This window comes from Lissotriton helveticus, chromosome 6, assembly GCF_964261635.1.
Source record: "Lissotriton helveticus chromosome 6, aLisHel1.1, whole genome shotgun sequence".
NCBI classification, from domain to species: Eukaryota; Metazoa; Chordata; class Amphibia; order Caudata; family Salamandridae; genus Lissotriton; species Lissotriton helveticus.
This window is the reverse complement of record NC_136067.1, coordinates 1,062,876,352-1,062,900,718: the sequence shown is the minus strand read 5'-3', so window position 1 is coordinate 1,062,900,718 and position 24,367 is coordinate 1,062,876,352. Positions and strand designations below refer to the sequence as shown.

Here is a 24,367-nt window from a genome sequence, read left to right as displayed (position 1 = left end):
GAAAATTCTGGGGGCCTCGAGCTCCTCTTCTTATAGTCCATTTCCAGGCACCAAATGTGATTTAGGGTGAGTCTTGGAAGTTGTGCTGGTAATCCACATCCTTTAAAGTGCCTACTCCTCTATTCTGCCCTTCCTCCAGAAAGCAGTCTGTCTCAGCGGAAGCAACTCTAAATCCGACAGCCCCACAACACAGACAATGGGAGTGGCTTGAGGTTCACATTTGGATGTTAGCCACAGTGACACACACATCAAAAGGTTACCCCAGGCCCTGTAGCCCTACACCTTATCATTCCCTTATCAGCCCTATCTCCTTCCTAAGATGTGCCCAGGCCTCTTTCAAGTGACCTCTCTTAGAACCAAAGAGCACACTTTGAAGTGTACTGAAGAGTCTGGTTCTTCTTTCCTTCAGTGTGTCTCACCCATTACCTAGGTATCTACCAATCCACAAATCTGCTTGAGGAGAATCCTCTACCTCCTCGTGTTTTTTCAGTCAACCCTGGTTCTCCTCAAAATGAAACCTAGAATCTTCCATGTATTGTACCACTCACAGACATGCATACTCACTGCACACATATGAAACCACACACGCTTTGCACAGCACTAAATGCTAACTTGATGTAAGCCTCTGGTGAAGCACACAGCAGCGGAACATTATTCAGGGGGGCTGTAGGCCTGACTCCAGTGACACAGGTTAAAAGGCCTGTTCACTTCTACAGATCACTACCATTATGCTATCACCACTGTGCTCATGCTGCTTAACTCCTGGTAAAGGCAGTAGTAGCCTTTCACCACTATGAGGGTAGCGCTTTGGGCACCCCATCGTTCCAACAAGACCACAATCCGTGAGTTAGACCTATGCCATGGCGCATACGTTTGATCCGTGTGAGTCCATGACTTCGAAAATCAGCACCAGGGATCCAGATATCTTTGCACCTGGGTCACACAGGTCTGGGCTTTGCGCTCTGAAGTTTTTGATGACTCTGTAACAACAACACATCTCTAATTAATATCGCCATATGCTAAGAACGAGTGCGTTTCGGTGCTAGGGTAGGTAAGCAATTAAGATTGCACCCGAGCACAAAAACGCACTCGTTCATAGCGTATGGCGATATTAATTAGAGACGCGTTGTTGTTACAGAATCATCAAAAACTTCCGAGCACAAACCCGCGACCAAGGTGATATTGTGGTTGAAAGAAAGTACCGGTGCAGGTACGTGCAAATCACTTTGTGACTCCGCAGTTGCTAATACTGGCAGCGTGACTGTCCGCGTGAGACAATTTAACAACACAGTGTTTCTTTCACTTTTTAGCTAAATATGAAGCTGTGATTGGTATAACGAAGAGTGAATCTCACGGACAAGACAAACTTACTGCACTCATGCAGGTACTCATTAGAAAGGGCATTTAACTAGGGATGTGATTTAAGCAGGTATCTAAGATACAAAGTATTGACATTACATTCTTGCCTAAACAGGACTTGATACAAACTCCCTCCTCGCCCCCTCGAGAACCTCACTGATGGTGAAAGCAATTTCCATCAGGTAATTTCCTCTTTTGTAAGCAAAGCTGACAGATGTACTTATTGCAGTTTTCAATGGAGAATGGGCTAGTCTATAAATCACCCAAAATCTGTTCTTGCATTACTTTTTTTTAGATCACACCAGTTATCATACCTAGGAAGCCCTGATGAAAGCCCCTTGACTGCCCGCTTGGGACTTGAAACGCGTCGGCAGATAATAACATTGAGGAACTTTAAATCTCTCTTATGCACTGCTTGAGGGAAATTAAATAAAAATTGTCCCCTGTTTTTGCATAAATTGTTCCCTTTGTTTAGGCATACCCGATAGCTCTGATGAAATAATTTTTTTGATGAATTGATTGCTTAAGGGTTTGCTGTATTGGTAAATGTAAAATGGTGTAAGAACATGTTTGTTATTTGTTTTACGTAGTTATGTCACATCTCCAGTGCTTTTCTTTTGTAAATTGTGGGATACAATATTTATTATTGTTTTGATTCAATGTTTGTGATTGTATAATGTTTCTGGAATGAATAAGTGTTGACTTTTCACACACTTAATTAATTTCTCTTAAAAAATAGTGAAAATATCTATAAATTTAAAAGGTTAAATAAATAACCATATCAAACCGAAAGGAGTTTGTTTGATCCTTGCTTTGAATAGACAGCTTTAAAGTTGAGAAGGGGTCAGGTCTTACCCCTTTGCTAATAATTTGCACGGCCCTACCTGACCCTCTTCCATTGGGCCTAACCCCCCCTTGTTGTTCCACTTTTAGAAAGTGGACATTTCTCTGCACTTACTGCTCAGTGTACCTGACAGCCTGTCTTCATAACAAATCTGGGGTAGGTGACAGCTACATTTTGTGCATTCCCTCTAAACATCCACAACACAGGAAGGATAGGTGTGTCTGAGTACCCACCTGCATTCTGATGGACTTGCCTAGGCAGGATGGAAGGGAGGGGCTAGCATTTCACTTGATAGACTGTGTCCTGCCCTCACACAAATAACTGATTACCCCCTCACTGATAGCCTGACAGACAGGACTGGGCTGAAAGGGATCCTTGTGCACTTCAGAGAACTGCTCTGAAGTCACCCCCTACATCAAAGGCACTTTTGGGTATAAACATTGGGTCTCTGACTCCCCTAAAATCTAATACTTCTGGATCTCGAATTGAACCTCTGTCAGAAGGACTGCTGTGCTGCTTAAAGTACTAAACTGGACTGTTTTGGAAGAACTGCTTTTCTGCTTGTTGCCCTACTGCCTGCTGCTCCCTGACTGCTGAATGAGAGCTGGACTCTGCCTGTTTTCCGAAATCTCAGGTAGACAAAAGACTTCCTGTAATTCTGCTGGTGCTGCTGGACTCTGCCTTCTGTGAGCCCTACCCTTGCCTGAGGGGCCGTCTCCAAGTCCTGGGCCTCAGATGTGGGTTCTGCAGCTGTTTTGCAACAAAACCAACGCATCATCACCTTTGCACTGATCAGAACCGACCCATCCCCCTTCGATACTGATGCTGTTCGACAACAGCAGTTCTACAGCCTGCACTGCCTGACTTCGACGCTCTGAGTGGCTTAACAACGATGCATTGACTTCACCTCAGCGAAGCTCGGCGATGACGCAGCAACCCGACTGCGTGGAAATGATTGATGCATCGTGTCCTCATCATTAACCCTTTGCTCAATCCAAGGTACTATTTCAGCAGGCCCTGCTTGGGTCCTGTAGCCAGCCTGCCCTCCATCGCGGTAGGCCTGAACTTTGGATTTGCACCAGTCACTTGCGACCTCAAGTAACTTTTGACCACTCATGACTTCTAAGCACTATGTTTACATTTAATATTAAAACATTCATATCTCTACTTCTACTGATTGGATTTGTGTTGTTTGGTCTGATGGTACTTAAATAAATATATTCACTATTTTTCTAAACCTGTCTGGAATCTTTTTGTGGTGTATTTATTGTGTCTCTGTGTGTTTGTGTTGCACAAATACTTTACACAATGACTCTTTAGATAAGCCTGACCGTTTTGTGCAATGTCACTAGTGGGATAGCACAGGTTATTTTTTATTGTTTATCTTGATTATCCCTTACTAGAATGGTGGTTCCTGCCCTGCCTGGGTGCATACCTCAGCCAACCAGAAATCCCAGTTCTAACATTGATAATCCATGGAGCGTTTCGTAACATAGTAAATCACAAAAATACACATCATCTAAAGTCGCTCATCGGGTATAATGACAAAATTGCACACTGGTGGCCTCACACAAAAGCATCGCGGACACCACAGACTGAAATGTATTGCCATCTTGAGCACAGCAAAGAAAGCCCAGTGAGATTTCAGGTGAGAGGAAGAATCAGAAGAAGTTCCCCAAACAGGAGTTAAACATTTTGATGAATGAGGTAAAAAAAGAAAATGTGAAACTATCTTAAAGAGTGCTCTGAAAGCAACAAATGGGTGGTTTTGCCTTCAAAGATGGGAAACATCTTGTAATCGTGTGCCTGTCTTGATGTCAGACATCCGGTACCACACTGCGCAATACCGCTCCAAAAGTCACCCAACATTATTGCACTTGATTCGCTGTACTGTGAAGAGTCAGCAGATACTTCCCGATTGAACATTTGTATCAGATGATCGGAGATAGAAGACAAAATATGGAAGAGCCACAAGATCGCTGAGGCTGTGGCCGGCTTGGGATGAGAGTGCTCCACACTGATTGGACTGTGGAGATGGAGTGATTGAGCAATGATCCCCTACTTTGCAATTTGCTCCCTGCATGATTACAGCGCACCCTAATGTGTTCTGTAAAGCCTACAGCAGGTTGGTGATGTCGCAATTATTGCAAGCAAGCCTGTCAAACTGTAGTGTAGTTGCCAGGGCAGGCTGGTGAGCAGAATGCTGAAATGCGGGGGCATACGCGGTATCTGGATGTAGAATGTGCCTGCATCCTGAACAAAGCAGCTTGGCCATTATAAGGCAACACTACAAACCATAGAAACTGCTCAAGCAAAATGACGGTGCAATGCCAGACTAAACAATAAGAGAATCTGGCACAAGGATCTGCGGCCCAGAACAATGACAACACTGAGAGCTCATGCTTAGCCTTAAAATCTGATAAGTAAAAAGGGCCGGATGCGTGGGTAAGGACAGCAGCCCCCACCAACAACCATCAAGCCCCCATATCATCTGTGAGAAAAGTTGTAGAGCAGTGAAAATGGGCGTTTTTTGTCTCAACCTGGGATCTGGAGGTGAAGTCCCCCACTTAGATGGGGCATGCTTCTGTAAGGGACTACCTGTTGACCTTCACTTGTGGGACTGAGACCATAATACTCCACGAGAGATGAGCCATGGTGAATCATAAATCAAACTACATCCCCAATTAGGGGGAAGATTGACTACTTTGCACAAAATGTCTTCCAGCCGACGACCCATGCAGGATCAGCTTCGGCCATCTTCCTCAAGTGCCCCAGTACATGACTTTTCCGCAACTTTCACGGATGTCATACTCTTAGCAATTCACAAATCCGGTACTACACTTGAAAATAAAACTGGTGAAGTTGGGCTTGATGTGACACTACTGCGCTAAGACCACCGACATTCTGTTTATAATGGAAGCAGAAGGCAGAATTTCGAAACAGAAAGCCTCTACAGTCGCTGCACACAAAAGTTTCTAAAGTCACCACAACCACCAAAACACTAGCCAAAACACTGGAAGGCGCTGATGGCAGTGCAAAGTGTACCAACTTGGTTTCTTTAGATTCCCAGAGGGAGCAGAATACCTCAGGCTGGAGGTATTTCTTGAAAGCTGGCAGAAGGGGATTGTGACACCTGATAACCTGTCACAAAGTTTCATTAATGCTCAAGCCCACCAGGCCATGACCCAAACACCACCACCAAGAGCTATGACAAGAGCCATGATATCGAAGATCTTAAACAAGGACAGAGAAGAGATTCTTAAAACAGTGTGAACTCTAAGCACAATTCAATATAAATTCCACACTACACAAAATAAGTGCAGCTACAAAGGAAAACCTTCAAGGCAGTCAAAGTGAACTATGAGCAATTAACCTTAAATACATGCTCCTTTACCCTGACAAGTTGAAAGTAATTTTCCAATCAAAACTTTCTTTTTTGACACTCAAAGGTGGTGTAAGAGTGGGTGGCGGAGAGAAAGACATGGACTCCAACTTGAGGCAATGCAATTTTCTCATTTTCTGACTCAGGACCTTTGAAGAGCGACGTCCACACAGTATGAGTTAGAACTGAATGAGGGGTGGCTGCCTTTGCTTAGAGGCGCTTCTCAGATAACAGCGGTTTAGACGGCTCCACCCCGACTTTCAGGCAACACATGGTATTAGAGTGACTTAGAAGGTGCAGTCTCACTGTATGTATGTTTCTCAACAACAGAATGGATGAGAGAGGCAGGAGACGGGAAAGAGTTAAACACACTCCACTAGCATAAATATACTTGCGACATTAGTGGATGCAGAACACGTGCTGAGATGGTAACAGACCTCAACCATCAATATTTATAAAATCATCAAGCTAAATGAGACAAAAGATACATTTGAAGTTGCATTTATTGTTAATGGCTATTTAAGGGATAACTGTTGGGGACTTGGTGGACCTTTTGCTTCTCTGTGGTACTGGGGTGACATCCTCACCTAACTGGACAGAATACATCAGTTCTGGTTGTTTAAATCTTTTTATTGAACAGTGTGAGGTAGACACATAGAAAACATTTCAGTGAACAACTTTTATCCATGATTACCTCTTCTAGTCCATAAATCAATATAATTCCATTAAATACATCACGAATAAATAGCATCTACAATTCAAATCTCATATTACCCCTGACTACAGTATAAATAGCGAACATTAAAGTGCTAAGTCACAGCTAAAATATTTTGTAGTGAAACAACTGAATAAAGAAAATATAGAGAGGGGAGTTAGACAAGGCTGTGACCTCGCTCCCTTCCTGTTTACTCTGTATATTAACAGTTTGGTTACTGTCTTAGCGGAGAACTGTAGTGATCTCCCAAAAATTGCCTGTTGGACTAGGCCCTTTTTGCAGGGTCATCCCTAAACTTTTTGCCTTTCTCCTAGCCTTTTTAGATCGAGGGACTGTCGCTCTCACTGCGAAGCAGTGAGGGCGGAGTCCCGAAGATTTAATGTTTTGGAGTTAGGGGGCTTGGAACCCGCCTCTCTCCTCCATTCTCCTCCATTGGCTGGCTTCCTAAACGGAGGCCAGCCATTGGAGGAGAAGGGAGTCACTCCAATAAAGCCCCGTCTCTTTCGGATTCGGGGGCGTGTTTTTTTGTGTTCTTTCGACTGTGACGTCATCCGTCACTCAGAACGCCAAAACACGTCCCCGAATCTGAAATTTGCGGAGCTTTGCGGCCGCCATTGCTCCCCGACCGCCTGACGCGACAGACCTCTAGACATCAGACCCCATCTGGCCCCACCTACTGGAATGACATCTCGGCGAAAGGGTGCCTGTCCTCATCAAGGGTTGTCAGAGCCACGGGCGCGTTCTGGTCGATTGTCCCCTCGCTTGTCACCTTCCTGGGCTCAGGGCTCCTCTTGCGTCCCTTATCCCTCTAACTCTAACCTTAATGCGTCTTTCTCGCATTATTTTTCACCTGCTCTCCTCGCGCTCCTCCTTTTCTCCGCCCTCGCCCCTTTACTCCATGCTCCTTGCCGTTTTGTTTCATTTTCCTCCCTCTCTCTCACCCTGTGGCCCCTCACCTGCTCCTATCTCTAACCCTGTCACCCCCTCCTCAGCTTCTGTCTTATCCCGTTGCCCCTCACCGCCCCCCTCTCTAGCCCCTGCAACCGTTCATACACGCCACTCTTTCTCCTCACCCCATTCCGTCTCGGGCCTCTAATAGCAGCGACCGGACACACCCTGCGCCTCCTTCCGCACCTACCCCTTACCCCGCGGGGCGCTGGCAGCGGACATGACACAGTCAGGAGCGAAGCGGCACCCGGCAGCCAGCGAGGGGAGCACAACTAGTTTGCAGCGTCCCGCCTGAGCCCGGGTCCGGAGCACCTCAGTGGGCACCTACGGAACAACACTAGAGCATCCCTGTTACCATAATACCAACGTTGACTCTTAAGACGCGATCACAAAGCATGCCATCTACCAAACCCGGGACTCGTCTGAATGGCAGATGTGCGATAGTGTATATAAATACAACTGTGCATTCTTCAGTAGCCCATGCAGCACCTGTTCCTTGTGTGAGCAAGAGCGTCATGTGAGCCCGGGTGTTCAGTCAAGGCCATTGTTCATCTGCGGGGTGACATGTCCAATGTGATGGAAATTACACCAAGGGGAAGGGATTTCAGGGGGCCATTGACACTATATAGTACAAGACACGCTGACATGTTGTCAGTTGAAGAAGCTTGCACTGCTCACTGTGCTTTACCCTGTTATGTAAGAGACACTCGCAGTGCAGTTGTCTGTGAAGCACGTTATCTGTTGTCATTAAAGGAGGTCTGTAGGCTTTCTGTGAGGAACGATCTGATCTACTGCTTTTGGCTATGCCAAATAAGCCTTCTTTGTGTGAAAGAAGCTTGCACTACTGCTATCCATGATTCTCTGCTTTCTTGTGTAAAGGAACCTTTTAGCGCCTTTGCTGTGGTTCCTGTGAACCTTTTGGCTCTCAAGTGATGATTAATAAAGTGAGTTAAGAATAAAACCATTTTGGGAAGAGAATAGGAGGGTTTTACGTTTTTTGATTGTTTCCAGCTAGGTCACATGATGCCTGGGCAGAGGTTAGACACCTCATAGAGTACGTAGTAGAACGAGACAATGGGTTGAGGAGGTACTGCTATACTCATTTTTACTCTGAGCCATATTGAGTACAATAATTTGGCATGGTCTGGTACCTAGTGTAATCCATTAAAAACTGGGGTAATGTGAGCATTCCTAGGGGTCTTAGTAAGAGACATGCTGCTGCATTCTATACTAGTTGCAATTGTCTGAACATAAGCATGTTAGGAAAGGTATATGTCATTACCGTAGCCCTTCTCAATTGAATGAGCATATTCACGATTTGAATATGTAGATCTTCTTCAAGAAACAGCAACACATTTTTCAATGTCTGTTGTTACCAATAGCAGAAGTTCGTCAATGTTGTATAACTTGATTGTTTAATGACAGATTAGATTCCATGAAGATGGCCAAATTTCGAACTGTTTTAAAAGGGGTTGTGCAGAGCCCCATGTTTGTTCCTTCATTGGCATTGGCATGTGGCTTGCTTCCAGCCAGGATGGCACTCAAACAGGAGTGCTGATGCCCCTTTAATCGAGCCATTTGTGTTTTACTTTGCTGGAACTCAAAATAAAAGCTGCAGATGCTCCTCTGAAAGCAAAGCACATACAGTGCGGGCTCCAGTGAACGTGTGATGGTACTGGTAGATTCACAGGGTCACAGCACGTTTCACTGGGCAGGTCTGTCCGGAAATTCGCCTCAGGATCAGCTGCGGTGTTCCGGAATGGGGCTGGGTGCCCCTCTTTTCCACCACTGCCTATCACAGCTGACCCCAAAGCCTGTGAACAGATGGCGTCTTGAAACTTGAACTCGCTGTCACTGAAAACAGTGGTTGTTATTGGCACTATACAGCAAGGCGTGTAATTTTCTGCCAACTCTTATGCACCTTGTATCTGTGGACTGTTTACAATCAGCCATGGTGTTACCTCTGATCCCAACTGGAATATGTTCTGCTTAACAGGTTTCTCACAATGGAGTTTTTAGGCTTATACACGCATAGCTCATGTTGATAGAGGTACACAATTGGACCTGACCAAGATCCCGGCTACCCACGTGTGGCCCAGACCTACAGATTGTCTCCATATCCGGTGCAACTGCGGTCCGTTGAGGCACTCTTGGAAAGGGTTCTGCAATACCGGCTTCAAACTCTCAGAACTCCCCACGGTGTTCCTTGCTAGATCTACTACCATGGAAAAGGAGTGGTAGACTGAATCTTACATTCAGAGCTGTAAATGACAATGCCATTTATTTAACGATTAAGCTATTGGCAATGTAAATGACAATGCCATTTATTTATGATTAAAAAAAAAAAAAAATGTCATGAGCAATGCCAATAGCTCTACCTTTAATAATGCCGAGACCATTGCATTGTAAATGCTTGTTTCTGACATGGTGTTGGTGGTTTTAGGCCACTGGGCACTTAAGCACTGCTGTCCAGTGTAAAGTGCGTGTTCTCTTGGTGATAAATATGGTAAGATCCAGTGTGGTGTGCCACAGGGCTCATCCCTAAGCCCCACGTTGTTCAACGTGTATATGGCCCCACTGGAGGAATTGGTATCACCCTTTGGAGTCTCTATAGTTAGCTACGCCGACGATACACAGCTGGTGGTAACGCTCTCCCACCCCAAGCTAGAGCCCTCCAATCTCCACGACTGCCTCTCCAACGTACATCAATGGATGAGTGACTCTGCCCTGAAATTAAACGGCTCCAAAACAGAAATCCTGCTCCTAGGGCATAACGCCACGATCCTCCCCCCTAACATCTGGCCCGCCTGCATGGGTGAACCCCCCACCCCCAAGACGGAGGTCAAGAGTCTCGGAGTGTGGCTGGAGACTGATCTCACCTTCAGGACACAGGCAAGAAAGACGGCCGGCATTTGCTACGGAATACTGAGATCGTGCAGGAAGGTAATTCCTCTACTGCCTTTCCAGTCGCGTCTCCTGCTGATCCAAGGCCTAATTTTATCTAGGCTGGACTACAGCAACGCCATTTACCTGGGATCTCCAGAATCCACTCTCCAAACCCTGCAAAAAGCCCAAAATGCCGCAGCCCGACTCCTAACGAACACCCCGGCCAGAACATCGGCCAAGCCTGCACTGAGGATGCTGCATTGGCTCCCTATTAGGGAAAGGGTAACTTTCAAGGCCCTCTGTCTGGCCCACAAGGTACTGCACAATACTGGCCCCCCAATCCTTAATAATTGGATTACACCCTACAGACCCACGAGAGCGCTTCGTTCCGAACATGGAAACTTCATCACGATCCCCAAGGTGAAGAAGGCCCGGATAGGTGGCCGTCGTTTTTCGGTCAATACGGGTAAAAAATGGAACGCACTCCCCCTGAGCCTCAGAACAGAACCAAACCTCCTACGGTTCAGGAAGTCCCTCAAAACCCTACTCTTCCCCTGAGCCATTATCACTCCCGACTATCTCCCCTTGTGAGTAAGAGGTTCAGCGCTGGGATACCCTCCGGGTGACTACGCGCTCTAGAAAACCTTAAATAAATAAATAAATAAATAAATAAGATTGGTCTACATTTGTTTGGCCTATTTAATTTATCTGTCTGTCCCTTGTAAAGTGGTATTCCATATACCCAGGGCTGGTAAATTAAATGCTACTGGTGGCCTTGCAGCGCTGATTGCGCCACCCACCAAAGTAGCCTTTCAAACCCATTCCAGCCCTCTGCCATTGCAGGGCCTCTGCGCGCAGTGTCCCTGCCGCTGTGACGTGGCACCTAAAGTGTGTGCCATGTCCGTGACCCCCCTTTTACTACATGTCAGTCACCCCTAAGGTGGGCCCTAGCTAGCCCTATGGGCAGGGGGCATTGTAGGTAAAAGGTAGGACATGTGACCTTAAGTGTGTGACATGTCCTGGTAGTGACAAACAGCCATTTTGGTTTCTCACTACTCTGGGGCTGCCCTCCCATAGGAATGCATTGGGGATTCCCTGATAAGTGCTTCAGTGGTAATTCCTGATATGAGAGGCGCAGCATGGTCAAGTTTGGTATGTTTGGAATAGTGATAATAAATGCTACGCAATGGCGTGCGCAGATTTATTATAACTATTTTAGAAATGCGACTTTTAAAAATTGGCATTTCTGTGTGCTATGTGTCTGCCTGCTTGATGTGAATTGCATGTCTGGCTTTTGAGTGACAGATGCTGGTGAGGGCTTGCCTCACTGCTGGTGAGGTGTGTGTGGCTCCAGGAGGGGCCGGGTGAGTCAGCGCTAGGCTGAATGGGACATCTGCATTTGGAGTGGTGGAAGGAGAAGGATTGTGCCTGCCCTAGTGAATGCTGGCTCCGCCCCTCTGTGGCCGAGCCCCATCTCCCAAAGAAGGGTGTGAGCACTGTAAGCAGAGTGCTCCAGAACCAGTTCTAGCTGGCCCCCCCCAAGCCCTGTGCTCTGCAGACAAAAGAAAAAGTGGTATAAATGTAGGGGCCGTGACCCCATGTTCTTGTGCTCCTTCTGGACCCTTGATGGCTTGCTGCTGCTGGGGCCCAGGAGGAACCGCCATGAGGGCTTGCCTCACTGCTGGAGGGCCCTGGGTGCTGGCCTCCCTGAGCCCAGCTACTCCCCTTGATCCCTAAGGACTTTTCCTGCTAGAGCTGTGCTCCCAGGAGAGAGGAGCCTGTTTTTCTGCAGCTGCTGCAGTGCTGCGGGAAGTTTCCTGGAGGGTGGGGTTCCTCGGTGCCAGGGGAAGGAGCCGGAGACCACCCCGCATTTCTGCTGTTTTGTTGCATTTCAATGAGGTAGGAGCCCACCCCGCCTTTATGGTTCTTGAGGCAGGAGCCCACCCCGCATGGTAGTGTACACAAAGAATGGGAGCCTACCCCGCTTTTGTATTTAATACGAGTGCCTTGAGTCTGGTGGATGCCCCCCTGCCTTGCACCAAGAGGAGGAATAGAAACGGCCGCCACGTTTGCGTGGCGACCAGAAAGCCAGGAGCATCTGCCTGACTGTAGGTGGGGCCTGCTGGCAAGCGCGAGAGCCTCGCAGGCTCCATTTCCGCCTCCTTTTGCTCCGGTGGCCGCAGGAGAGCCGCCGGAAGGGAGGAGAGGGGCTGCAGCTGATCAGCGGAGCTCCTGTGGGGAAGGGAGAGCCCCATGTGTTGCTGCACCGGCCCAGAAGAGAAAATCCAGGCGGGTGCCAACCCCGCCTGCATGTCACCGGTAACGCGAGGAGGAGTCCTGTGCAGCTGTCTCCCCAGTATCTACAAGGAAGGAGAAGGAGCCTCCCCCGGGTTCTGGAGCAGATGAGAGGAGTCCCCGAGCCGCCCCGGTGAGTGGGACTTTACGTTGCCTATTGTGGGTGCCTCCACCCTGCCAAAAGAGGCACCAGAATAGCCCTGTGACGTGGGGGCTCCCAGAGGCACATTGTCGGTGCCTGAGTGGTCCCGCAGGCAAGCGGGCCACTCCAACGTTGGGGCATGTTTTGTTTTAAGGGTTCCAGTGTGGGATGCCAGGGGGCCGCGTTGGGAGCCCGGTGGGGGTGTATGTCGGGGTACAGTGTCAGTGCCCTCCCCCTGTGGTTGCTCCTGAGGCACAGTGGTGCCAGTGGTGCTGCTCCGCCTGACAGTGGGCAGCTGCAACGTTGAGCATATTGGTTTGAAGAGTCCCAGTGGGGGCCCTCATGGCCAGGAGCGCTAGTGCCCATTGTGTTCTTCAGTTGCGCCGCCGTAGCGGGCAACTGCAACGTTGGGGGCCAGTTCTTTGGGAGTGAGTTGCACCCTATGCTCCGGTGCATTGCACACTTTTTGTCTGCTACATTGGCGGCCAAAGGGCCAGTAGCCGGTCTCGTAGGAGACCTAACTTTCTGGACAGAAGGCATTTGAGTCCCGGTGTAAGGACAGTTGGCCTGGGGTCATTTGCATGGGTGGTACCTGTGTGTACTGGAAGGGCGCCAGGGCCTAAGGATTGCATAATGTGGTCATGCTTATGAAGTCGGCGCATAATGTAATTTATGCCTAATGTGAGGTATATGTCAAATGTGATTTATGTGCCCTGAATGATGTCTAATGTGATTTATGCTTGTGATGCCTATGACATAATGTGTTTATGGTTAGGATGTTTATGCATAATGTGTTTATGCTGGTGAGGCCTAGTGCGTAATGTGTTTATGCTAAGTAGGTTTGGGACTAATGTGATTTATTGCCTAATGTCAGGGTATGATATGTCAGGATGGTGTCTAATGCTAATGTGATAATGCTTAGGTCATTATAGAACCAGTAGTTACTGGTTGTGTTTTACAATATTGCCAGTGCCGGTTTGCACAAAGTAAATGTGTGATTATGTTTCTAATGTGTTTATGATAATACAAAGGCTATTTTTGATATAACCTTGGGTAGAGTTCCTTTTGTGGTGTGCCTAGTGTGTTGCTGCTGTGTGTTTGTGTGTTGCGCAAACGCTTTACACATTGCCTCTGGGATATGCCTGACTGATTGTGCCAAGCTACCAAGGGGGTGAGCAGGGGTTATCTTCAGAGTGTAACTCCCTTGCCCTGACTAGAGTGGTGGTTTCTGCCTGGCGTGGGCGCAAGTCCTAGCTAACCAGAAATCCCACTTCTAACATTGCCCATCGCCCGATTCCGGCCCTTCTCTATGCGGAAAATGCCGTACTTATGGCCCGTACTCCCCTAGGTCTATGGTGGTTGCTCTCCTGCTTCCTCAACTATATGCAAGTCTGGGCCTATTTGTTAACTTAAGTAAAACTTACGTAATGAAATGTGGAAAGAGACCGGTGAAGTGTCTCGACCTAATGATCAGCAGCACAAAGATTCATATTACTTCTTTATTTTCCTGTATCAAGGACTAAGCAACAGCCATGGCAATTCAAATAAAACACTGGCCATATTTTGCTAATGTACTAAGGTTACATAAAACTCCAATAATACTAAAGTTGCCTCAGGTCTAATCGAGGTCTCGATAATTTTACTTGGCTCTTGAAACGTCTCCACCCAGATACCTCAGTTCTTGAAGTATGGGAGGGATGAGGACATTCAAGTTAAGGGCTTTCTATACCTAGTTTTCAAAAGTGTTTTTTATCAGGCCTTCTTTGATGTCATATCGGCTATATCCCCGACACTTGTTCAACAAACCACTATGACTGACATGGCACAAACCTATGACCCCGCACTCATGTAAAGTCAATGCGATGTGGGATATAATTAAAAGATGAGCAGTTTGGCTAATGGCCATATCTCCAGGGACTTTCAACTTGGTCATGGCACGCGTCAGGGATGCCCTTTGTCGCCCCTGCTCTTCAAACTGATCCTGGAGCCTCTGGCGGCATGGATACGGTGGGACCCCATGATTAAAGGACTTAGCTGGACCGAGTCGTGGGAGGATCGCATATCATTGTATGCTGATGATATCCTTCATTATTTGACCCTGCCCAGGCGATCAATCATAGTACTCCTTAACATCTGTGAAATCTTTGGAAGGGCTTCAGGATACACTATCAATTGGTCCCAGTCGGTATTATTTGTCCTTAAGGGACCCCCACCACTGCTTCAGGCTGATTGCCAATTGGTGATCACTGATGGGCCCTTTAAATATCTAGGGGTCTGGGTGACGCCCAACCAGGAGGCCTTTTTTCGCCATAATTTGTCACCTCCGCTTCAGCGATTCCGTACGGATGTGAAGCATTGGCACACCCTACCGCTGACCCTTCTGGGGAAAGCGGAGTTATTCAAAATGATGACTTCACCGCGGCTATTGTATAACCTTGAAAATACTCCGTTTCTTGTGCCTCTAAAATATTTTACGTCTATAAACGCACTGGTCTCGGGTCTCCTCTGGGGGGACAAACCAGCGCGCATTTCCCGACAAAAGTTAGTTAGGGGCTGGTTTGATGGAGGCATAGCACTTCCAGACATTCAATTATATTATTGGGCGGCACAATTAAAGACCATAAACCACTGGTTTCACGCTCCACAGATTGAACCGGCGTATAAAGCGGACAGGTATGACCTAGGTGGCGGAGGGGTGCTGGCCGCGCTCTATGACCCAAAAAGTGCGGCGGCCTTACTGGGCCCCACGGACCATACGGTGAGGTTGTGGTACTTGGCCTCGGCTCGCCTTAAATGTAAAGATAAGATCACGCAGATGAGGCCACTCTGGTCATCGCGTCGACTCGGCCGACTCTGAAACAGTAGGGGATTTAAGGCCTGGGACTTGATTGGCATCTCAACGGTTGGAGACCTTTGGAGGCGGGGTGCCGTCCTTACATTTGACCAACTAGTAGATCACTTCGATTTAGTGCATACGGAACGATTCCGGTACTTGCAGGTAGCCATGCCCTCAAGTCAATGATTCCATCTGGTGAAGAGCTGCCTGAATCTACCCCACTAGAAGATAGACTGCTTACGGAGCATATGCCCAAAAAGGCGACCTCGTTGGTTTACCGTAAGCTTGTCAATAACCTGCCTGACCCCCCTCTGAGGCTAAGGACAGCCTGGACTGCGGAGATAGGTGATTTTGACGAGTCAGACTGGCAGGCCGCATTTTGCTCTCCTCGGGAGGTTGCTGTGCCATCCCGGCTCAGATTGATACAGCTGAAAATTTTACATTGAGTTTATTATACTAGGGTCACTCTTCACAAGATAGGGAGAATTGCACATCAGTATTGTTTGCGGGGATGCGGGTAGGAGGGAACCTTCTTTCAAACCATTTGGGACTGCCCCTTGATTGCCTGTTTTTGGGCCACGGTTATGCGGACCATATCACAAGTAGTTAAGGTCTCACTAGTTCCGGAACCGCGCTGCTGCTTGTTGATCATTTGGGAGCCTAACGATCTTAATCACCCCATGCAGGACTGGGCCACGCTAGGTATTATGTATGCTAAACGTAATATAGCCAAAGTTTGGGGGTCCCCCTTAGTGCCGGCGCTCAGGGACTGGTGTGCTGATCTGGTCTCTGCGATGGTAGCGGAAAAAGCGGTGTATCTGAATCGGAAATGTCCGCGGAAGTGGGCCAAGATTTGGGGAGCATGGAATGAGTATAGAGGGCTCATTTGCGAACCACCGCAGTTAGATAGTGATAGCGACTCAGAGTAGAGGGGGGGGGGGAGATGAGGGGTTCCGGGAGCGGGGTGGAGGCGCCGATGTATTGCCACAACTGTATTGTTTTCTTTAAAACGTATTGCTGTATTTGATTTTACTCGTCTTTTTGATTTGCCCTCTTACTGTATGACTTGAATGTCTTCTAAAATGCCCATTGTTTATTTTTGTACCAATAAAATTGTTTAAAAAAAAAAAAAGATGAGCAGTTGTCAAAATGGCAAATCACTATAAGTCAGAATTACAAATTCTCCAGGAGATGCATCTGATGGGAAACAAATGCATATTTAGATACAGGAAGGATACTAGAGACTCTTTCATTCAGGATTCGCATGAGGGAGGTTACCATATTACTGAGGCAACATTTCCCCTTATTTCTGTAATGATATCAGGCACAATATTCAAATCCTTGACAATGCTGTTAAAAGTACCATGTCCCACCATCCATTGTTTCAGTATTTCGACGGCTGCTAGGGTCTATCCTAATGGAGACATCTTCTAATTTGATTCCTTTTGGCAGGAGAAACGTCAACAGACTGATGGATATATTAATAGACAAACAGGACTCCTCACACAGCAAAGGTGCACTCAGAATTCTTTAGCACCCTTCATAGAATCATACATCCTGTGTGATGAATGGAGACATCACCGTCTGCCCAAAGACAATACATTTTTTTTTCATGTTCACACTAATCTTTTTTAAACATCAATAATTTTTTTGTTGTGGCAACAGAATTGGGCTGGGACAAACATTGACACATTCACCCATTCTGCCTGTCCGCCATGCAACCATAGAAATTACAACAGACAGGTTAGTGCTAAAGCATTATGGCATGTGGTGCCTCAATAAGTGGTGGCTCACCAAAAATGAGGTTACAGGCTCCAATAGAGAGGAAATCACTCAGTATTTCACCGATAACACAAGCTTGGTTGACCCTCCAGTGACATTTTGGGAGGCCTTAAAACCAATAATACGGAGTAAGGCCACTGGAATCCTTTCCCACGTGTAAAAGTGAAAAAGCAGTGAGTCCTTGGTTACTAAAGTGCATGGATCCTACGTTGATCTTCAGTTCTGTCGAGGCATTCAGTCTCATCAAAGTCTTGATCTAATCAGACAATCTTGTGGGCAAGTCACATGCCAACACTGAGGGGGGACAATTCAGTTAGATTCTGAATTCCAGATGAAAAGCAGAATAAAGGGACGACTTAGATGACTGGGATTGGCCCTTTTTGGACACAAATACCCTAGTTTCCTGTGCTGCTCTATATGGAAGTTCCCCAAGCTTGGATTCTCATCCATTGCTCCAACAATCGGGATGCATCCTTCTCTGCTCTAGCAAACTATTGTTGTATATTTGCTACTAGCTATCTTTGTGATCACATCAACATCAAATAATCTGCACTGTTTATCCCATGATCCCACTCAAACTCCTTGATTTTTGCAAAATAATGTTCTGCTGCATTCGGACGTCTACTCCTTGAGGAAAGAGCTCCTGGCATTGAGGTATCAAAACATTACATTTTCAGCCTTTTGAAAAGTTCTCAATTACATCACCCTTTAGTTAGGTGTCCCTGGCCTAGTTGTACAGAGGGTTCTACATTTGTACTCTTTTGGGTATCTGGGGCGGGGTGTCAGAAGTATCTCTTTGTAATATCATTTTTCGCGACTGTACATACTGGCTAGATGCCTATGAGTCGCATGTTGCTATATGATATTACCCTTTCTTGAGGTGCCTTCCATAGTGCCGGTGTTACATCTTTATCTCTCGTTTCTATTTATTTTAGGATACTGTATTTCTTATTTTATTGCTCATGTAATATGGTCTGGGCTACAAGGAGAGGAAACTTTAGGTGGCTCTCTTAGTAGATTGCTCCAGTATTTTTTTTTCTCTGCACATGATAAGGAACAAGTTAAGTAGCCGACCATTGTGCAGGGTCAATTCACCTGGACCATGTTGGCATCCTAGCAGGAATGTAAGGATGGCCCATTTCGGAAATTTGAGGATTGCTATATATTATTCCAATACTACCTTTATTTCACATTACAGACTACACCTGGAAAGTCTCACAATGCATCATTTGGAACTGACGTTCACAGCTCTGCTTCTGTGTGAAATATTTTAAATTATCCATATCTGTATAGGATCAGGCTGTCTGCTGACTTCCCAGCTAGTTCCGAATTTACCATTGAAGACTAGAATCTGATTCCGCTGGTTGAGCACTCTTTCTTGCCTGATTGGTTTCTTTGGTAAAACGCGCTCAGGGTCACTGAGTTGCATTTTCCATGTCGCCGATGCCTTTTGTATCCCATTTCTGTGGTACTGCCTCGTCCCAAACTATTTGTTATCACCATCTGCCAAGTTGGAATGTAATGTTTTTTGCATGAATTCACAAATTACGGATGACTCTTCCTATGCCAACACCACTGGGGATGGGTGGGAGTTTATAACTCGATATGAGTTAGCAAGGGATTAGTCCTCAAACTGTAAGGTTTGTGGAGAGGAAGAGAAAGGCTTATGGTCATGAGGATTACTGGCAAACAATCAGGACATTTACTGTCAGTATATATTCATATGTAAAGAAACATTTCTGCCAGTAGTAGTACTGTACTTTATTACAGAGTTGATATGCTAACAATGGATGATATGAAGAACATGTTCTGTACGACTAGTCATGTTAGTAGAATCTTTTAATAAACTGATGTAAGTAGTAACTGCACTTACCCCCAGCTGCTCACATTTGTCTATGGCCCTCAAACAAACAATATTTCATCTTGAAAACAACACTTACCAACAATGATGAGAGATGCGAAGATGGCCAAGGTGAGGTATGATCCGCTGATGAACATGTTAACGAGAAGATTGAATAAAGGATACATCAGTAGGATTGCCCAAAAAAGCCAATTTAGCAGAGTGCACCAACTTCGGGGACGCACGAATGGGATGCCTGAAAAAGTTCCTGTCTTGTAGTACTGTTCTTGGAAGGCATCCTGTTAAGAACACAAAGTAAACAGTGAGTGCTACAATTGTCATTAGATAGTTCTCCCATTGTGTGTACCCTCTTTCTTTCATTCCACCCTTCCTTAACCCCGATCCCGATCCCACTCACTTCCAAAAATGTAGATTGAAATAAAATATCCAAAGACCTTGGAAGCAAGGATTTAGTACAAAGGAAAAAGAAAATCATATTATGTATGTGCATGTTACGCCTTCTTATGTTGACACAAATCTGAAAAATGTGTACTGTAATTCTAATATCAAAAATTATGTTATAATTCGAATATAAGAAATTCTGGGAAAACATTCCACTGTAACCTCTGAATAACTTCTACTGGCTAATTCCAAAAACCATTTTCTCGTCCTTTTACTACTCAATCTAGCACCTTTAAAAAAATTACATTACCCTCAACATTTATTTAAACTGGTATAATTTTGAGAATCAAAAATCTTTCTACAAGCTTCATTTGAAAAGGCCACAGGCGCTCCAATTTCTGGTCAATATTTTTCTCTCCGATACTCAGATTTAAGAAATGTTCTGAGCAAATAAATAAATTTTTTTATATTTTAATGCTTGAACATTTCTGTAGTTTGGCCTATGATCTACATACTCATCTCCAAGAAACTAACACTCATATATTGTATTAATTTGTTAAAATAAATACAACTAACAGCAAAACACAATACAAAAGATGAACCATAAAATTCCGAGTAGAGAGCGCTGCGCTTCAAGAAAGAACATTTATATGTTTTTTATAACAAAATTGTATTCGTTTTGAAACTACCAATAAAGCACAAATATAGTCGCATTACTCCTACACAATGTAATTAGCCATAAACCAATTATATTCCCAAATCCACATAATGCCCCAACCTCCCCCATATCTTGTCATGCTTCCGTGGAAGTCTATGGCAAGGTAGATAGATTTTGAAGTTGAGCACATCAGTCCACTCCCACCCTCTGCTGTGACAGCTGGGCGTCACAGCGGATAAGCCATGCCAGAGGCTATATTGCGAAGGCGAACAGTAATGGGGACAGGGGACAACGTTGGCGCGTACTGTAGGAAGGTAGATCCCTGACTATGGTTGCCCCCAACTTTTTGCCTGGTGTTTTGCTGGTTTTCTGACTTAGTTGACCTGGGGCCCTGCTATTCAGGACCCCAGGCCTACTGCTCTCTCTGTAAAATGGATTCCATGTACCTTAGGTACATATCTAATTGGATACTGAGTCACCTTATCAGTCCCTGTACAGAGTACCTTAGGTGCCCAGGGCATAGGTGTACCCAGGGCCTACCAGGGGCTGAAGCATGTATTATGCCACCCCTGGCTGGCCATCCAAATCTGACACAACTGGCTGCACGACAGCTGGGGCAAGGTGGTGTAATCACCCTTTGCTTTAGATATAGTATACCTATATCTAACCCTAAAATGGACACACAGATCTCCTATCAGTCACTCCTATGGCAGGCCTTGACAATCCTGAAGGCAGAGTGCTTGGAATCGTGTGAGATAGTGCTCTGGCATGAGCTGAGCCTGTCTGCGGCTTTCGGGATCCATCCCTTAGCCGTTTCCATGATATCGCATACCATATACTCTTAAGTGCATTATAATCCTCGCGGTTATATGCCAACTCTGGTATCGCTTTATCAAAACATGGCGAGTAAGGTGTCATACGAATTGGAATACTAACCCCTCGCCAATTCTGGCGACGGGGTTAGCATTCCACCCTTCTAGAGGGACACGACATGTAAGTAACCTGTAACCCCGGTTAAAGTTAGACAGAGCCTTAGCTCCACAAAATGGATGCTGCCACCGAGACACAAGTCTGCCCTCCTGCTGCTGGGAGTCCTCCCAGCCCAGGAGGCAAGGACAAAGGGTTTCCTGCCAGGGGCGGTGCCAGCACCGTCCCAGACAGGATTTTGTGTATTCTAGGTAGGCAGGGCTTTAGAGGAAGGTGACTGCAAGTGGCACCCCGGTGCTCACTGTGCATAGGCCGGCTGAAACCAGTTCCAGGGGCACTCCAGCCCCTGGCCTGGGGAAAGCCCGCCAAAGGAGAGGGGTGTAACCACCCCCCTTCTAGTCCCACCCATAGGGCAGGACTTAGTCGCGTGCCAGCCCCTTTTTGCAGGATAAAGGTAGGAACTGGCCCCCTTCCAAATCAGATCATCTTTGAATCCTGAAACTACTTTCTTCAAGAAGGAACTCAAGACTCTTCCTAAGATTTCTCCCTTGTGACTAAGGAGTAGTCACCCTGCAGCAGCAGGCACCAACCTAGCATCGCGGTTTGTTGCCAGTCTCTCCTTCGGATCAAGCCTGCTCCAGCACGACGAGAACCGGCTTCCCTGGCACCTCTGACCTCAACCTACATCATCAGCCCAGCTGTGATCCGTGGGTGTGACGAGACCTCGAGGGACCGGCCATCTTCAGAACTGCACGACGCTTGTCCAGCACGACGCCTGAGTGACCCTCAACTGAGTGCCTTGGGGTAAGAGAAGCCCTGACCCTGAGCAGCTCCAGCACCGAAGTTCAGCCCCCCTGCATCCACGAGATCTGCGTGGGGCCCTTCTGCTCTTTGCTGCTCACCGCGTTGTCCAGGTCGCTTGCCCGTTGGCTAGTGGCCCCTTCACGACGCTCCACTATGACAAACACTGCTGGTCTGGTTGCTCCAGACTGGCCCTTGCTTCCCTCCATCAGAGGAGCACCCTGGACCCTCCTGGTCCACTCAAGACGCCATTTTAGGTCCACCGCGTGGGCCTTGCATTTGCCAAGACTTGTTGCCCAATCCTGGGTCCAGCGACGTCGAAAGCAAGAATCTTCGTGGGACAGCCCGCACCTCCATCCTGGTCGCCGACAACGCCTCCTGGTCCGAGAGACTGCAGAGCCCAGCAGCGCCCACTCACCTGACTGCGGTGACTTCGCCCGGTGCCATCCTGGTGCCCACTTAATCACTGGCTAGTGATTCAGAACTTGGTCCCCTCTTCTTTCTGGTCTTCTTCTTCCCTGATCCAGGCTTGGATCTCTTCGAACTTTTCTTCACTGGCCGCCTGCCAGCAACTTCTTCTTCAGGCTCCTGGTCCGTCAACGTGGGTTTCCGACGCAACTTGAACCCTATGCAGCCGCAGCCCCTGGGCTAGGTAAATCCAGCACTCCGGTGCCCCAGCATAGTCCAACACTCCAAGTGTTCGGATCCACTCCCGTTTTCGTCCCAGCTAGTCGGGTTCGCCCGAGAACGGTGACTTTGTAAATTCTAGCTTCCATAGACTTTGTCCCGCATCCCGCGTGAGAGTGCACACTCTGCACCCGAGTTCCCTAGGCCTCCTGCTAGTAATCTAAAGGTTCAGTAGTCCAGTCCTAGCGATCCCAAAGCCTCTGAGAATAGTTACTTACCTGCTAGTAATTCGCATTCCACTTTCATAGTATATGGTTTTTCGTGCCCCTCGGGCATTTGTGTAAATTGTGCAACTTGAAGTATTTTTATAAGAGTTTTGTTGTGTGCTTAGCTCCCTGTCTCATAAAGAGCCAGGGTAGTCTTGTTATAAATAAATATCTGTTTATTTTCATAACAACTTGTGTGGTGTCCTTTCACTTGGTGTTCAAGGGGTAATGTGATGGTAAAACAGCTGGCTTAACACGCCCTCTAGAGTCTTAGCCTTAGACTGCTCGTATCCATGCTACTAGGATAGCTGGTCTATAAGGTTGACTTACAACCAATCATCAATAAGGGTTGTTTGGACTGATACATAGTGATCACTAGAATAGTGAGCACTGCATATCAGGCCAACTTCTCACATTGGTGAGCAGCGGTTGGGATTTGAGCTTGCTGTTGTTTTACCACACATATCCTAAGAATATCTTGTGAAAGATCACATAAGTACTAAAGGTACATATAACTTAGCTTAGAATACTCTGAGTTCTACTGAACCAGCTGTTGTAACTCCTAGGGCCTAGCACACCCTAAACTACAACTCTAGCAAGGGATCAGTAGGCAAACAAATAGTGTAGGTAAGTGCACCACTTACACCTCACTAGAAAAGCATGTCTACCCATGGAGAGTCTTCAGAGACTCCCCTTGTGGTTATTGACCCTCCACAGGTCACTTCAAGATATGCAGCTCTCAGTTTCCAGGAGATGAGACAAGTGTGTACCTCCAGGAAACTGAAACAGGGGTCTAACCCCACCATTCCCTTTCTGATAGGTCTCTTAGAGACATATGATGCGAGAAAGATTTCTCAGCTAGATGGGAATATGCCAGCCTTAGAGGGTACCACTGGGGATCCAGACCTCCACAACACTGTAAATGCAGTTGAGGAGGAGGATCCTGAGGAACTCTCTGGGGATGAGGCAGACAAAGGTCTTGAGGTAGTCAGAAGGCTAACTAGGGCCAACATAGACTTGCTTGGGCTAGGATCTGGGGGACCCCCAGTACTGACCCTAAGTAGGCCTAACCTTGGAGTTAGGAGAGATAGATCTCTTTCTAGGGACTCCAATAGATCTCTGCACTCTAATGCCTCTTCTCAGAGGAGAAGGAACTCTCCACAAAGGAGATTGACTTCCCCTCAGAGAAGAGAGCATGAAGCAAGGATGAGACAAGCTAAACTGAGGATTGAAAGGGAAGAACTTGCCCTGGCCAAAGAGAAGCTTGCCTTTGCTAGAGAGCAGCAGATGAGGGGGGTTAGCTCCCACTGGTGGCAGCAATCTCCCAAGAAAAAAAGAGAAGGGTTTAGATACTAAACACCTGACAAAGATAGTGCCCCCCTTTAAGCAAGGGGATGACATCCAGAAATGGATGGCTGCTTTGGAGAGGGCCTGCACTGTGCAGTGCATTCCCCAAAGTCAGTGGGCAGCTATACTGTGGCTCTCCTTTGATGGCAAAGGTAGAGATAAGCTCCTCACTACTAGAGTTGAGGATGCTAACAATTACCAAGTCCTGAAAAATACACTGGTTGATGGGTTTGGCTTAACCACTGAGCAGTACAGGTTGCTGTTCAGGGATACCCAGAAAACTCAGTCTCAGGATTGGGCTGACTTTGTT

General features: G+C 46.8%; 1 protein-coding gene across 2 annotated transcripts in view; it reads right to left on the bottom strand.

The window, feature by feature from the left end:
• The window catches only part of AGPAT4 (1-acylglycerol-3-phosphate O-acyltransferase 4), a 425,215-nt gene that overhangs the window by 9,009 nt on the left and 391,839 nt on the right, over nt 1-24,367 (bottom strand). For both annotated transcript variants that reach the window (XM_078646933.1, XM_078646932.1), the window contains one exon: nt 19,130-19,328. In XM_078646933.1, coding sequence (XP_078503059.1) covers nt 19,130-19,328 — 199 coding nt within the window. The remainder of the gene's footprint in view (nt 1-19,129; nt 19,329-24,367) is intronic.